Raw genomic sequence first — 17,995 nt, 5'->3', positions numbered from 1 at the left:
AAAAGATCATTGGATAAAAAGACAACCAAAACAATAGAGAGGAGGGATTATCTGCAAGAACTTCAACCCAAACCTCCTGCATGTTTTCCCACAATTTTGAGGGTTTTTAAAATCTGACCACACAAGTGAGGCGAATCACCACCATCTTTTTGAATTCTTCAGAATTATATTCTAGTGTTGTGTTGTCAGGTGATCAAGTTCTAGGTTTGCAGTCATGTATACCCTTTATCAGTCACTATTCGTCAAGCTGAAAACTTACTACAATTTTGTCTTCAATGCATTCAAGGTAACATCATCACACACCACCCTGTTTCAAGCATCATCAAAGCTGGTTCTGTGATAATTTCAAGCCTTCCATTGTTACAGCTGCTGGTGAATATAGTAATAATACCGTTATTTGTTGGCAAGCACATTCATACCAAATTTAACAAACAGTGAAGTGGCCAGCGGTTTTCTTTTCTTTTCTTTTTTTTTCGACATTTAACATATGGTAAATATAAGAACATACTGTGAACATTTACTGTAGAGAACTAATGTTTTCCTGTTCTAATAAAGCTGACTTCTGGGAAATCAGTTTCACTTAAGCTCACTCACATGAAGTTAAATGGTGTATAAATAAACACACAGCTTCTCATGCACTCAGTCCTATGCTATCATCCAGTTATGTTCATGCTAGCATGATACAACTTTTACAAAAGATACAAAGTCTCAGGAAATAATGTTTGCATGCTTCAGCATCTTGACAGCAGAATGTGACACTGACCAATGAATATTCTATAACATTCACACCATAGTTAATTGCAAACCACAGGCAAATGACACAGTAACATACAGGTAGGTCTAGCAAGCTTCAGCTAAAAACGTGCAGCACACAGCTATGAACACACACATTATAGACTTAACAGTGCATGCAAATTTGCAGGAATGCACGCATGCCAAGTGACCCCCTCGTTCATCACAGCTGCACACTGCTTGGTGTAAGGGTTTGCAGTAGTGCACGACACATGCACCCAAGCAGATAGTATCAAGTTGTAGTGCACCGATGACTTTTTATAAAATGATCTGGTCTTCGTGTGATTCTGTCCATTGGAGCTTGTGTGGTCAGGAACTGAATACTGCCTAGCCGAATGGTTCAGATGGATATGTCATCCATGCAAAGTCGTTTCATCAGCATGAGCTTATTGCTCTCATCATTGACTTCTTCCTGTTATATAATAAGCCATTGTGTACACTTTTTTATTTACTCAGCAACATGAGCATTACTGACCTTTCTCCATTACTTAAATGGTCTCATGAGAATTTCAAACATGTAAACAAACCACCATCATCTCCACTTTCAAATCTTTGATTTTTTAAAATTTTATAACAGGATAATTTCACTCCCACCAGTGTTAACAAAATTCAGCGAATTTCATAATCCAAGTTTTTTAAGCTTTTAATATAAGCATTTGTAACTGAACAGACAAGAGGAACATCATGAACTGCTTTTCTCCCTAATACAATGTATGCTTCTGTACCAAGTAGCCTCTGAAGACTTATAGATTTCACAGCATAACACCGTAACACAAACATTTAGACAGGATCTTGACACGATTCTGTAGCCAACATATCTTACTGTGTGTAAGCTGTTCCCACTTTGCAATAAACCACAACTAACCCAACCATTAAAGATACTTAATAGAATAAAGTCACTCATCATGGCAGTATGCTGGTGCCATGGTAAAGCACTTGGCACTAATGTGAGGATTGTCAATTCAGATCTTGCCTTCAGCTATATCATTTCTCTCAGAATATGGCACTTGTTCACAGGACTAGGGCACCCATTGATGACTTTTAGCCCCTACCATCCACCCATCTATCCATTCTCTTTTTTAAGTTGTGACATTTCTAAGAAAACGGAGGAAACTGAGCAGAAAAACTTGAAAAATTGTCTTCTGTTGAAGAAATTAAGGTTATTGTTTGATTCATTATTCAACTGCATAAATAGTATCTAGACCAAAAAAAGAACCCAAACATGCCTTAAAGATTCATAGCAAAAAGAAAAAGACCCACTAAAGTGCAGATTTTTCATTGTTTCAGATTGCATGGGTTAGATTAGATGCATCAATTGCTCTTATTATAACTAGACAGATTTTTTTTTCTTTAAAGCAGGGTTGTCCTGCTTATTAATTACATTTCCTGCCAAAATTGCAGGTTAAAAGCTTTGGCTATCTAAAAATCTACTTTCATCCTTTTGTTTCTGTATTCTCTTTGTTATTCTTCTGTTAACACAATTTTCTAGGCAAACTCAACTGCTCACTTAAGCAAGTTTTTACTTTACTGTCTTTGGCAATGTTTAGTCAAAACCCAATATAAGTAGACAGTGGAGTCCATGAGATCCTAATAATAAAATGTGCTTGCATACATGAAAGTATTCTTATCAAAAACGTAACTGAAAAAACACATTTATCTGGATATCAGCCAGCAGCACATACATACACGGCCTCATTACTAAAGTGCTCTTAATTTAAAGAAAGCTGTTATACTGTAAAATAATTTTTACACAGTTGGTGCCATAGAATAAGCATCCACAGTTCTACAAAATTTGCTAGGACTATGAAAGGTGTGTTTGTTAATTGGTCTGCAGGTGAAGTGGCAATGAGCAATAAGCTTTACATTTCCAATTTAGATAACAGAAAATGCTAAATATTTTAGGACTTTTACAATAATGTGTAGTGTAGATGGTGAACAAACCGCTTTTAGATACAGATGGTTAATAGGACAATCTGAGTGTTTTAAATTATAAATAAGCATGAAGTGGCAAAACAGACGGCAGTTTATTTTAGCACACCTTTTTAAAAGATATATTTTGTGTAATCACAATGGCTGAAAAGCAGTTAGAGATTGTTTTCACTGAACTGTTTTGTGGATCCCAAAAATTGAATAATTAGTCAAATCCTGTAACACCGTATGCCCAAAGCATACCTTGGAGAATAGTATCAAGTCAGGCAAGTCTAGAAGACACTTGCATCAACAATCAATTTCATAAAACTGTGGCCACAAACTTAGAGTTGATTACTCACCATGAGTTCAGAAAATTAAAGAATATTAATAAAATAAATCCAGTTATTTGTTAAAAGTTACATTCCAGTTGGTCAAAGGAACCTATCCAGTATGTTCTGGATTTGGGATCATTCATGTAATGGCCACCACATCATCTGGAGCAAAAGTTTAGACATGTTGTTGGGTGGAAACAGTTACCATTTGATCTATATGGTAAAAACATATATTAAAGACTACAGATATTATCTCAAAATTGGTATGCAACTTATCCAAGTCATCTTCAGCAATAGGTATTTTTTTTTAAGAAAGCAAAACCATAGTATTCATCAATCAGAATCCAAAGTTGCTGCCTAGAAAATACTAAATGCACTTGCAATTCTAAATACATTTGTCAGGCTCTGGGCAACCATAAAATCAACTCAATTTAACAATAAACAGGGAAAATAAATAAAACCTACTTCAAGCAAAATATAATTCGCATGCAGCACATTTCAGACACCCATTCACCCAGCTTATTTAGACATACATATTATTATAAGGAGACCTGGACCCTGCTTAAGACTAAGCCATGTCTAAGCTGTTCTGCAGTTAAATGCAATGATACAGACATGGTGCTAAATAATGCCATTCCCAGATGCAGTGTGAAAGCTATGGCTAATGTGCTAACTTGACAGCTTTCCCAGAGTTAAGGATCTTAACCTGGGTAGAGAAAAACAGGAAATGGCAGTGTGAAGATACCGCCATTCTATGTTTTCCTCCTAAAATGATAAACACAATCTGCACTATCTTGAAAGCAAATCTCATACTTAATCAACTTTTCAAGACATCATACACTTCAACAGCCTTATGTGGCAAAGATCTATCCTCAAATTAGGCCAGGTGTACATGACACAAGCAGCACAAGCTGTCCTTCAAGACATCCTTTAAGAAAAGGATTGCATTGCTAGACCACAGTTGAATTCTTAAAATTCATCTTGAAATGAGGCATCATTTCAATGCAGTGCACATTTCATCAGAGAAAATGTTCTATGCCAAAGCACTCTCAGCAAAACATGGTCGACATTCAGGACTAATTGCCACAGGCATCCCTGCACAGCTCTGTTCTTCATGCCGCAGCCCATGGCTATGATATGCCAACAGCCACTCCTTGTTTACTAGTCATACAGCATGAATCCCACCGATGATCGCTGACATAGCACAACAATCAACGCATTGTTTCACGAGGCCACAATGTCAGGGGAGAAAACTAGCTGGCATGAAGAACATCAAGCAAATAACAGTAGGGGAGGCAACTGAGCACACAAGGCTCCATTCTGATGCTGAGGACTCTTCCAACAATGTTCATGAAAATATGGTGGCAACAGCATCGGACATTCATGAAAACGTTGATAATAACTCTATGATTTTTCCTCTAAGGTTAATGTCTCTTGAGGGAACAGTTTTGCTGACTGAAGTGTCTGAGTTGAATCAAGCTGTGTGATCTGGAAAAAAAAAGGTCACATCTTCAACTCAATCCAACACATAATTATTTTAAAAATTCTACTGAAGAAATCCAACATCAGTTTTTAAAAAAATATGTACAACACCCTAAAAAATATAACTACTTACATCACGCCGTGGATATGTTGTGATAACTTTGTAATCTTCTGTGTGAAAGCCTTGCGCTGTAAGAAAATTCAAGACATCTTGCAAAGTGTTTTCAGACCAGAAACTACGGGTGATCACACCTCCCCCGGGCACGCGGAATCGTAATCTTGAAACAGCACCTTCTGCATCCTCAGCTGGTTCTTCGGGCACCGACTTTGCTACAGATGCCTGAAAAGCCTTTGTAGGAAAAAAAAAAAACACCACAAAAATTCAGCACATCTCCCACAAATTAAAGTGTGCGTAGTGAAGATTGTTCTCATGCAAGCAAAATAAGGGAAAAAGGTTAGAACCTTACCATGAATCAAATGAAACTGTTCTTACATTATCAAAATAATAATAGTTTGCAGAGACATGGATTATGCCTACTAAATCATCTCAATGGTATACAAGAACTTTTTTTTTTAACATGGTCACAGTAACATGAAAAGCCAAGATGTGACTGTCGATAGTTATCATGAAAACTTTTACTTAATTATATTCATGTAAACTAATACATTTAATTCAGACTCCAGATTTTCCCTGACACAATAAAAGCACCCACAAGTGGCAATAAATATTGTTTCTTGGAGTGAACAATTAAAAAAAGAAGCAAGTTCTAAAATGATAAATAGTATTGGTCCCAGTGTAAAGGTACCTCTTTTATAGCTTCTTCCTTCAGTCTCTTTCTCTCCTCTTCCTTCCTGAGTTCCTGCTCTTTGGCCTTCTCTTGGCGTATGCGCTCCTCTTCAACTCTCGCTGCCTCTGCCTAATAGCAAAAACAAAAAATGAAATCGCTAAGAGAAATTATTTCACCTGAGATAAAGCATTGCATTTGGTTAATTGTTCTAGGTTTACAAAAATTCTGAAAAATGTAAAAAATGAGATCAAAAGAAAAAATGTCTTTTAAGGATCTTCTCTTTAACATACCAAGAGATGATTTTCTGCGTAATTTACATAACACACAATAACTAAAGGTCAGAGGATAACTATAGCTGCACACCAGTCTATCAAAAAAAAAAAAAAAAAATGAATTCTGGTAGTATGTAAATAGCCACTATTCAGCTGATCCATCTGATGACCAGTAGAGCCGTTTATCAATTGATACTAGTCAAAGGGATGAATGAATTGGGTTTTTTTTAAAAGAAAACATTTTCCTGTGTGAGGCAAACAAGCACTTAGAAAAAAAACAAACAAACCCAACATTATCTCCCCTACATTAAACCACTGTAGATATTCCCCCCCTCCCCGTCGATCATTTACCTTTTTCCGGTCTGTCTCCAAAGACTCTAGGTATGCCAAATCCTGCTCAGCTTTTATCCGTTCACGGTCCATGCGTTCTCGCTGAAAATGTTACATCTAGTCATAACCTTCAGTGTTTAAAAGAAAATGATTGATAAATTATTTATACATATATTATACATATATTTATGGATATGCCACACTTGCTTCAGTTTTTTTTTAAAGCAAAAATGTGATAAAATGAATTATCACTTAAAAATGCAGATTTCATTGACCCTATAAAATTATGAAATAAGTATGAAGAGCATTTCTGAAACCATCTCCTGCACTTCTGTATGCATGGACTTGCCAATATTGGATTCCTTCATCTTCTGTGACTTTAAAGTATCATGGTGCTTCATTCTATGAACATGACATTTTCTCTGCACAATATTGCCTAGGTTGTCTGGACAAGTGCCAATGTGTACCCACATTCATTTTTCTATCCACTCTCAGGGGTCATGTTAATAATCTAGAGAATCTCACCTCCTCAGCAATATCGAGTTCCTTTTGTTCTGTAAAGACATCTACAGCATGAAGTAATCGTGTCATCAGCTCAACTAATGTCACATGACCTGCACACACACACACACAAACCGATATGCACCACATGCAAATTTTTCTTGAAAAATATTTCTTTTAATACTTACCAGATGACATGACTATATGCAGATATTGCCCTCTAACTACCCAATTCCAGCTCTCCACTCCTGGTTGTCCAGGGATGACCAACGAATGGAGAGAACACAAAATCAACAAACTCACTCCTTATCCCTTCCTGCCTGGCTGGTGAGTTCACCTCTCCAGTTTTCTGTTGGAACTGAGAAGAGACCTACAGCAGAAGGCAACTAACTGTTTTATCATCTGGTAATTTGAAGAAATTTTACTACCAAAAATGTTATTTCTTTTTCTGTACTGTATCTGACTAAATGAAGAATAAATAAAAAGGTGGAGGGAGTGGCTGTCTATATGGGAAGTAGTCTAGTGCCTCAGTAGCAGAAAAAAAAGGCATACTCAATTCTAGCCAATAGGACATAAGCTGCCGTGGAATTAGCTACTGAGGAGCTAATGTTGGGTAGGACAGACAGGTCATGCTGCGTGTGACATGCTAAATTGCTGATATGTTACCAACCATATCCAGAGAAAGAGCTGCAAGGTCTCTCAAGCAGAACCTGATGGATATCAATTAGACCGCAAGCATATAGCCAAAATAAAGTCATTAGAACCTACATTTCTAGAAGAGGTATGGCTAGTAGCTACAGCTCATACCTGACCAATCAGGAGTTGGCAGCTAGAGGACAAGATCATATAGTCATGTCATCTGGTAAAGTACGAAGAAGACAGAGGATTTTAAGTTTTTTAATCTTGAGCTACACTATACATAATCTTGATTACAGCAACTAAATTTACACAAATAAAGTAGAAACTAATGGTCCATTAATTAAAAAGAAAATAAGCACAGAGACATCATCAAAATAATGAAAAAACATTTGTCAAACATTACCAGAAAACAGGCCATACTTTAGTTTCCCATTATTATCTAGTTATAGGTGTATGCTTGGCTGAAAATGACCAAAGTAGTTGTGGTCATCTGTGAGTCTGAAGTCCAATCTGCATGCCAGTTACCTACTGTTTTTATCCAAACATAAAGCAGTTGGAATGAGGGAACAGACTTGAGGTCATGTCCAATGGTAAACATCTTTAGGTAGGTATACTTTCCCACAGCTATCAGAATGCAGCTTATGGACAGAGTGCCCCCTTCTTTTCTCTCCCACCATGCTCTTGCTTATCTCAACCAAGCAGGTAACAGTAAAACCTTCTTATTAAGACCTTTTGCATTGCGACCCCCTCTTAGATACAACCAAAATATGCTAATGGACATATTTTACTATATAAACATCATTCCTATTACTACTACCTCCCCAACACAACTTACAACCAATAGTTTTTGTTCTATTACAACCTTTCTGCAGAAGATGCATGCTGAAAAGTATTAAGTACTATTTTTAAAAAAAAGACTTACCCTTTGCCCTGTGACTTTCTGCGAAAATAATGTGAAATAAATAAGCACATTTTGAAAGAGACTGCTTGTTCATTGGGTCGCCAGTCTTGATCCAAGCCATTTTTTAATAAACTTATTACTTCTGTAAACGATGTTAATGAAGCATATTTGACTGATGTGTGCTGGTAAAGAGACAGAAATAAACAGGAGCGGCTGGCCATTTAAGAATTTCCAAACTCCACTGCCCCAGCTATATTGACTTTCCACCTGAGTCGAATCAATCCATTAGACCATTTTGTCTCAACAATGAATTGAACTGACCCAGGTCAAATGAACGCCTCAGTAGTGACACCTGTTTTATATTAACCAAACGACTGCATATACATTTAATAATAAATATGTTTATATAGCACTTTTCCCCACCATTAAAGGTAGACTTTAAGCACTTTACTAAAATGAAAAACCCACAAACCATAATAACAATGGATGCTGGTCTCAAAAACAATCACTGAAAAATAGCCGAATTCTAGCAGTAAGATCATCAGGTTAGTTTTACAATCACTGAGTAATAGCCAGATTCTGTTCAAGAATTCCTGGACTGAAATACTGGAGTCAGCCATCAGCATGTTGGAGTAGTCATAGATTGTTCACAAGTGCTGGCCTCTTACGACTGTGAAGAGTTGTGGAGGCCAGTGAGAAAACCTGTCTGCTAGCTAATATTAAAACATGACTACCCTTCATGCTCCTTTATATGACACCTTTGCTATGCAAGTATTCCTGAGCATGCAGTACACCCCACTTAATAAGAACCTCACCAACAAGAAATAATGACAACAGCTTTTAAAAAAAAAACTGATCTAAAACAGCATTTATGTGAGATTTTTACTGAACATCTGCATGTACATTTAACTTCAAACTAAGGAAAAACAATGAAAAATGTTAACCTCAAAGGAATAGCAATGAAAAATTTTAACCCAAAAAAACAATGACTTAAGAGAAAATTGCATTTATGTGCTACTGTGAGATTTGTTCTCTGTGTATTACCAAGCAGCCAGTAAGATGGTGGCTGAACTTTTTTGAACAATGCATGGCTCTGTGTAATATTTGATATTAATAACTTCCCGTGTCATCGGTGATCAGTTTGTCTTTTTAACTTGGTTTGATTTGACTTTTGGTGTTGAGATGACATATACTTATGCAGGATGACATGGTTATGGCAGGAACGATTCATCTGGGTGGTAGATATGATGGGTGTGATATAAGATTTTACTGTATATGAAACTATGTGGAGTGCTACTATCAGATATCTGCACAATGAACAAGATAAATGATACCTTGAATGGCGTCAATGACTTCATTAGTGGCTTTAGACCGGGAAATGATGAGAAGTGCTGGCAACTGCTCAGTTCTGTAGCTACGAATCTGGCTGGCAGCTATGCTTCCAAAATGTTTGGTAGCTAATGTTAAAAACCTGCAGACACAAAATACCAAAATGTTTGGAGATATTGTTAAAAATCTGCATGCAAAATACCAAAGCTATGTAAAAATGTTGTTCACATCTAAAACAGATTAACTAGGAGACAATGCTGGCACAGGAAATAATTTTTAAAGCTAAGGACTGATAAAGAAACTAAATGTGCTCTATTTTTTAAAAAAATCACTTACCTGACCATATTCTCAGGATGAGTCAAGTCCCAAGCCCAAGTGAGAAAGTTTGCTGACAATACATTCACTACACTCTCTGAACACAAAAGCTGGGAACAGAAGACATTTGCTTGGATGCTGCCATCATGGTGTAGATAAAGTGCCAACAATTTACGCTGAAAACACAGGGTAATTTCTCTATATTCTAAAGTTATCATTCTAAATCTGCTTACTTTTATTATTCTTACTGGAAATTGCATTTTGTTTTACAGCAGACCCAATCTAAGATATTTTTTAAGAGTACAGTGACATCCACTGAAGCTATAAAAAAAAATAAATAAATAAAAAAAACCAACACTATATATATAGCTGGTAAAGCAATAAATAAAATGGAATTAATGTGCTCCCAAGTACTCCTTTTGCTGAAATCTCCCTCGAGAGTTTGCTTCACCTGTTTATGAACACTAAAATGATTTGTAAAGAAAGATTTCTAATATATATATGCACACTCACATCTGTTGCTTTTACTTGTAAAGCATCTCGAATCGCATCATCCAGGGAACCAATGTAGAAGACAGGATGAATTTCACCATACCTGCAAGATGTCAGCTAATTATCATTCGACAAAATTCATACATAAAGCTATAAAATTAATAGTAGTAGTAAAAAATTCAACGCTATTTTCCTTTCAGCAAGGGACAAAAAAGGTTAAGAGTGTGATGACATGGGATGACAAGTGATGCTGTAATAAAGGAAACTAACAAACAAAAAAACTCAGCGCACCATTATTTCATCCTCCTAACTTTCAAACAAAAACAAAAACAGAAATATCCCCACCTTTCAGAAAACTCATGTGTGAACTGTTCTAGAGCTTCTGCTTCCGTCTGAGCATTAGGCGAAACTACAGAAACAAAAATAGCAGAAATATATTTCAAAATATTGTCATTAATTTCACGATTCTTGCTAACATGATGACTTTTATATCTCTGTCAATCACAAACTAGTTCACGCAGGGAACCCACCTTATTAACTAGTGAAAAACAGTCTGCCAGTGACCTGATGCTTTGATGTAACTCCACTTTGGTGTGACATAAACTCTTTAGTAAAAAGTAATATCTTTACTTATCAATGTTTGATTTAATTAAACACTTATATTGTGCAGCAACACAGCCAAAACTAGGCGCTGACCAACAGGTAATAAGACTTCAGAAGAGCGAAACATTAAAAACAAAAAACACTGGGTAAAAATTATTTCTAATATTGCTAAAACTAATTTTACTTTAGGAAAAAGTTCTTTTTTTGGAAAAAAGTCTCATTAAGACAATCTATATCGATTGGCTAATGATGAAGCACAAGTATTTTTTCCTGAAAATAATCTCTCTCTAAACCTGTCTTTTATGAAGTAGATCAATTTATGAAAAAGTGAAGAAGTATCATATACCTTTATATGTCAAAGTACCTCTGACAAAACTCCATTAACCTTAGAACTTACTGAGAGGTGCAATTCGGCGAGATGATGGAACTTCAAACAAATCTTCATCATTTGCAATATCCATGTTTTCTTCATCACTTTCTGACTCCATTGATGCCTACAACAACAGAAAACACATCTATAATAATAAAGGAAATTTATATAGCGCATTTCCCAACTTAGCAGATGGCTAAATGCACATTACAAGAGAAAAGTGAAAAACACACATATGGACATAGTCCAATATATGTCAGCAAACAAATGAAGCGCGCACACACACACAAAAACACAACAAAGGAACGACTAAAATCTAGCTGGGCTGTCATTGACTATGTCATCCAAACCTTCGAGTAACCTATAGAATATAGCTCTGCTATACTACATCCTTGATGTAGACCAAAATTGTGAGTTTTTACAGTTCAGATCAACAGTTCTGAAAGTCATTGTATTGCAGAATAGATCTGGAAATGCTCAGTCCAATGGAGTTGAAATAGCCAGAAGACTGTTGGTATTGATGCAATAACAAAGCAGAGAAAAATTGCATGAAAATTTTAATATTTTTAACATTTTATTAGTGGCATGCCAATTTACTGTCAAACCTGGATGTGACCATCATAAAATCATTTATTGTGGGTATGTGGTTAGGTGGGGCAGTTTTAAGTTTAAAGTAATAATCTGTGAAAGTGATGTCAAAATCATCTTTATTCTTTACCTGAAGACTCTACCTGATTCACAGATTTCAGTTTATCCTAATCAATGCTTTTCATACTAGACAGTAGCTTTAAATGTGCCTATCATGCAATCTCAAGGATTTCAAATTCCTGACCCATTCACTTAACCAACAAAGGCATAAATGATAAATAAAATGAGCATCATAATGACAACAACAAAAAATGATGGTAAATACTACAGAGCAAAATAAAATGACTCACAAAAATGCAAGAAAAGATATCATCATACAAGAGGGAACCATGTATAATCATTCAATCAAAAACTGTATGATGGGTTAACAAGTCTGCAGTGAAAAAACAATACAAAGACTGTTTCAGAATGTCTTATTTGGTTGTGACTTATTAACTTTAAAACTGGAAACTGCCTGCATGTATTGCAATGCCATTTTCCTCTTTTTAACACCAACACACAATTAATGAAATCAGCTAAAGCCACAGCAATTATTATCCCAACACATTTCATGTTATCATGCATTTACAGTATAGATACATTTTACCCTGCACTCACTTTCAGACAGGTTTATAAGGTTTTGTTTATTTGGGTTTTCCTTTATTTTTTTCCCCCCTTGTCAATTGGACAAAATCTACATTTCCCTCTTGTGGTCATCCCCACTATGATGACTTATAATTCATCATCTTTACTACCACTAATATCATCTATTCAACACAATGCTTCCCTTTTTCAATTTCACTCATAGCCAGATCTATAGACACAGAGTAAACATTTCCTTTTCTTCCCTCACTTTTGTCTATATCTAACCCTAATACATAAAATATGTATAAAATGTTACATCTGTGTACCATTTATTATCTGCATAGTATTTATTGTCAAAAAAAAGTGGTTTTTTTACTTTATTTTGCCGTAAATACAGATCTTTTTCTCACAAGGTTTGTACATCCTCCATTTAGCAGATCAGATATGCACACATGCTGCATAATAAATGGAGAGAACATCAGTGAGCATCTTCTTTACCAGCACTTACCTCATTATTAGGCACTGGGTGTTGCTCTAGGGTTGTAGATACTTTTCTCTCTACCTCCAGTTCATGAGTGGGAAATGATATACCACAAGAACACAGACTCTCCTGAAAAAAAAAAAGGCAGATGCAACTTTATACTGTTCCCTGTCACATGCAAAGACTTAAATGTCACACCAAAAAAAAAAAAAAAAAAAAAAAAAAAAAAAAAAAGGAATTGAATAATCTCAACATGAAATACCTACATCTTCACTAGCTCCCAATGGCCATCCCTTCCACTCTTGGTATCGCACTGGGACATCTGTTAGAGAATACACATCTTGTTTAACCTGTAAACAAGAATTATATTAATTAGATTACTCTAGTACATAAACTTTCTGGACATGCCAAAGCACTGTAAAAAGCCTATACATTTTTCGTGAAAGGTAAATGCCATACGATTTATAGAAATTTTAAGAACATGACTGACATTTAAACCATAAACTATGACCTGCAAAAGCTTCAGCATTTTTATACATGTTGATATGATGTGTATGCAACTGTGCACACACCTACAAACACTGCATGCTATCCACATTGTAAAAATATCTTCACAAAGAAGCATAATTAAATTCTGGACCAAAGTACATCTTACTGATACATGAACATCTTAAAACTTTATTTTTATTGCAAATTGTCATTATCTTACCTCTTTAATGGTCTTGCTACCTTTAAGATTCAAGTTGTAAATTCTATATGAGGATCCATTACGATAGACAACTTTGAGTCTATATTCATCATTCCTATGAGACCTGGAAAGTTCACATTCAGTATTCACCTGACGCTTGCAACAGCATCTTTCAGTGTATAGCCAATATTCCTAAGAATCCTGAAATGCTCATAACTTATAAGAATAAGATGTTTTGTTTGGTGGTTGTATTTTGGAGAGGGCTGATGAAGGTCAAATGAGATTTAAAAAAATTGAAATAAATATTGAAAGGAAAGGGATTAAAATGTTAGTCAGCTGGCATTGTCAGACAATTCTGAGGGCAGCAAAAGTAACCAGCCTGGTATTAAAGGGAAAATGTGTAAATAATGATGTAAGGGTAGCAAAAGTAAGGGTATAATGATGTAAGGGTAGCAAAAGGTCGGCTGACCAGCACATTGAACACCACTTTAAAATTTTTTAAAAGCTCCTTACCGTACCAGATAGAAGGACTGTCTTTGTGAAGACAATGTCATACTTGTAAAACCTCTATGCACAATCAATGCTTACATACATAATACAAACATATCTGAATAAATTTATAATTGCAGACAATTAAATGATTTTTTTTTGGACTTACACCTGGCCATTGTCTACATTAGAAGTATTATCTGTGGGACTGCATAGATCTGGTGTCAGTAAGTACAAGACATTATCCTTTGGTAAATGAAGATCTTGCAATACAACCTGCAATAAAAAAAAACTGTATCAAACATACATTCTTTCCTCGGATGATAGTTTTTCTCTACTAAACATATTATAATAATCTGGCAAATAATCAAAAGCCCAATGTAACATGACAAAGTTATTGCTGCTTGTGCTAATTTTTAATACTCAACCCAGATTTTTTCAGATTACAATATTAGTTACTTTTAACTACCACCATGAAAATAAGGCAAAATTTATTTCACAATATTATTTACAAAGTTTCAAAAGAAGCATCATGTACTTTATATACATTATAAAGGAAATCGTATACTCTTAAGAAGACATGTTTTGCTACTGTTTACCTTAGGAAAAAATATCAAGAAAATCTTGCTAACATTATATAAAATGATGCATTATTCCTTAGTAATGTGAACACACAGTAAACATTTAATGATAAATCTTTATCACTCATACACTAAACATATAATTTCTAACTGCCAACACATTAAGGCAAACTGCAAACATACAGAGTCGTCTACGTGGCGCTTAACAAGTCCTTTCAACTGCTGCTTGTCAACTGGAATTCCTAGCTCTGCCTGTATCATCTCTTTGATTTTGCCTGAAAAATACATGCAACCGAAATGCCCTGCATTTGTATATTCTATGCTGAATGCATCTTAAGCAATCATTTTATACAATCCTTCTATGGCTGAGATCAATATAGAATGTAAGTGAAGTGTAAGCTTTTCTCCATGTAAACAGAATTTTAAACCTACAGAATCCATAAAGCTTGACTCTCATACAGTGGATTTCCAATCTATACATGGGAAGAGATGCATGGGATACGAACCGAGGCACAGGAAGAAATATGTATATTTCATATGCATTAATAAAATCAATTACACAAAGATACAAAGTCTTCAAAATACAGCAGGAGAAAAACTTAAAGCTTACCAACTGTTTCTGAATCTGGTAAAACAATAGGGATATTGCGAAGACGATATTCTACATTAAAGTGTATCATCCGACTTGCATTGCGGGTACTGCTAAAACTGTGAGAACTGGAGGGTCCTGATGCTGAAGCATCATCGTCGATAACAACTGGACTAATATGTTCTGGGGCACTGCTAGAGTGACTGATGTCTATGTCAGACATACGACCAGGACTGGCATCTACCTCTGTAACTGGTTCATCATGCATGATAGTATTGACAGCCAGCTGCAAATACACATAGAAATCAAATACTTCAGTCTCATTTTTATCTCATGGTACACAATACATACAGCAATTGTTGATTGTGTGCATGTGGGTATATTATTTGATGCACACCCAAAACAGTTACACCTTGCAATATCTTTTTCTTTTTTAGCTTGCTAACTATACAAAGACCAAATATCTCAAGACTAATGTCTTTGTTTGACTGGAACCCTCAGAAGAAGAGGAGAGTTGGGAGACCAAAGCAGACTTGGAAAAGAACAGCAGAGGGAGAGGCAAAGGACATCACAACCACATGGGCCCAACTGAGGAGGGCTGCCCAAAACCGGGTCAACTGGCGAGGTGTTGTTGTGGCCCTATGCTCCTTGAGTAGCAACAAGGAATAAACTAACTACAGTGGAACCTTGGCTAATAATTGCCTCTGATAGCGAACATTTTGGATAACAACCAAAAATTTTGTTAAAAATTTGCACCGGATAGCGAACAAAACTTCGGATACCAAGCAGCCATGTGACCTACATGACCGACCAGCATGTCAGACCAAGCATCATTCGCGCTTGAGACACGGTTACAATGGTCGTTTGTTATCTTTATCTGTGCGCATCCTTCATATGTAGTGATTTTAGTGATTAAAGAAATGTGTGCGAAGTGGGGGGAATTGCAATTGTTTGTAGAAAAGTCTTTCTCTAACAGTGCGATAGACAAGAAGAGCCTAAACATGTTCAATCATAATGTGATGTTGTATTACCGAAAAGTGTTACAAGAAAAGGCAGAAGCAACAGACACTGGACAAGTTTTTTCCTCCAACCTCAAAGCGACAGAAAAGGGAAGTTACCCCCCCACACACACCCCCGATTTTACAATGCCACATGTAGTCACGAAGGGGGAATCCAAGCAGTAATTCAACCCCTTCCTCCTCACACCTCCATCCACCTTCTCCGTCAGACGGCAAGTTTTCTTATGTTTAAATGCTTTCTTTAATGTTTTTATGTTTATTTAACTCCATTCATATTGCATTATAACTGTTCTCATTAAAAAAAAACAACCTTTATAGCCTGTAACTTTGAAATATTAGCGAGTCAACAATCAAATCTATTTCCTTTATTTCTTAAGGAGAAAATTGTTTCGGATACAGACCAACTTTCCAGAACGGATTGTGGTCGTTAACCCACGTTTCACTGTAATGTCTTTGTTGAAGCAAGCTAGCAAAACAAAGAATTTACCTCAAGATTCCAGTCCTGTTGTGTGAGAATGGCCATGCATGTGTCCACATCCTCAATGCCAGTAATTTGCTGACAACAAAAAAAATTCACCTCAAACATTATTTTATAGTAATTAAAGTTATTGAGTATACAAGCCAAACTAAAAATGATCACAACAGAAGCCAACATGATAATGAAGCTGATGCTTTATGATATACAGGCGGTCCTCGGGTTACGTCAGTCCCGAGTTACAATGTTTCGTGGTTACGACACATCTCTGTATAAAGCCTTGTTTCAACTTAAGTGGTTTTGCGTCATAAACGCCGTAATGCAAACTTCGTGTTTGGTGCGTGTTCATTATTAAACATATTTCACATATGTTTTTAAATAATTAGTGTGTTAGGATGGAATAAGTGTTTACAGTATGTTATTTACGAGCAGTATGTACCTATGTTCCGACTTACAGTGAAAATCAGTTTACGACACGACATAGGAATGGAACAACATTGTAAGTCGAGGACTGCCTGTATTTATTCTATTTTAATGTGAGTTTTTATTTTCGTAACACCTCACATTGAAAATCATATCTGAGGATTTGTTAAATGAAAAGTCATTAATTGCAATAAAATTATCCATCGCAACATTTGCAAATGCAAGCTTACATTCATCAATATCTATACAGACATATAACATGCAAATTATATAACAAATAGTAGTGTGTTTAAAAGCTACATTTATTTTATTTAGTACTTAAGTCATTAAAACCACTTGTTCACTTCTGAAGAACGAATGAGTCACGTACAAAGACCCAAATGAGTCAGGCTAAAAGTATCTTTCAATTAAAAATTTACATGAGACAAACCTGCGTAAAAAGGTTATATTATTTCATTTAAGAGTTTGCACAGTAACGATTTTCTCGTCATCTTTCAATTTTTTTTTTTTTAAGAATGATAAACACATCATAACATCCATCATGCTAACCTGTTTTTAACACAAAAAATCAAACCTATTATACTCGTGTATCCACAAATTCATCTGAAACTAAGGTACCAGGTACGATGTGACATACTAGTCAAAACAAACATCTGACGAACTTTGCTAAGAACAGCTGATCACAAACTACTCAGATGCACAGTTATCATCAGTTAACGGTTAATGATCATATAGTTCCAAAACGCAAGCGATCATAATTGGGGGAAAGCATATGAGTTTCTAATGGGGTTGCACATGCTAATTTTTCAACAACTTTAATAAACAGCACCAGCTAAAGGTAATGTAGTTTACCTGAAAGTCCACAAGCATCTGGTCTCTTGTATCCGCCATTGTGCCTTGTAATGCGCATGTCACGTTTGTTAACAATAGCGGAAATGATGGTAAGAATAAAGCTATGGAAATCAGTATCTACTAAGTTTC

The 17,995-nt window shown here is 35.7% G+C and overlaps 1 protein-coding gene across 2 annotated transcripts; it reads right to left on the bottom strand.

Moving 5' to 3' along the window:
* Positions 1 to 1,417: 1,417 nt before the first annotated feature.
* LOC112573169 (FAS-associated factor 1-like) lies at positions 1,418 to 17,987 on the bottom strand. 2 transcript variants are annotated; one of them, XM_025253289.1, is made up of 18 exons: positions 17,867 to 17,987; positions 16,604 to 16,672; positions 15,119 to 15,383; positions 14,692 to 14,783; positions 14,097 to 14,203; positions 13,460 to 13,562; positions 13,017 to 13,100; positions 12,778 to 12,879; positions 11,085 to 11,181; positions 10,430 to 10,493; positions 10,106 to 10,187; positions 9,614 to 9,768; positions 9,283 to 9,419; positions 6,433 to 6,521; positions 5,929 to 6,009; positions 5,324 to 5,434; positions 4,651 to 4,866; positions 1,418 to 4,523 (listed from the first exon to the last, which is right to left on the bottom strand). In XM_025253289.1, exons 1-18 carry the CDS (start codon positions 17,903 to 17,905, stop codon positions 4,440 to 4,442), a joined length of 1,977 nt encoding a protein of 658 aa, XP_025109074.1. In that variant the 5' UTR covers positions 17,906 to 17,987; the 3' UTR covers positions 1,418 to 4,439. The 2 variants fall into 2 exon arrangements, with proteins under 2 accessions (XP_025109074.1, XP_025109075.1); XM_025253290.1 differs by lacking the exon at positions 17,867 to 17,987 and adding an exon at positions 17,564 to 17,711.
* Between the last annotated feature and the right edge of the window lie 8 nt (positions 17,988 to 17,995).

The sequence above is a fragment of the Pomacea canaliculata genome, linkage group LG10 (assembly GCF_003073045.1).
Source record: "Pomacea canaliculata isolate SZHN2017 linkage group LG10, ASM307304v1, whole genome shotgun sequence".
NCBI classification, from domain to species: Eukaryota; Metazoa; Mollusca; class Gastropoda; order Architaenioglossa; family Ampullariidae; genus Pomacea; species Pomacea canaliculata.
Note: the sequence above shows the minus strand (reverse complement) of the source record. Positions and strands in the feature narration are given on the sequence as shown.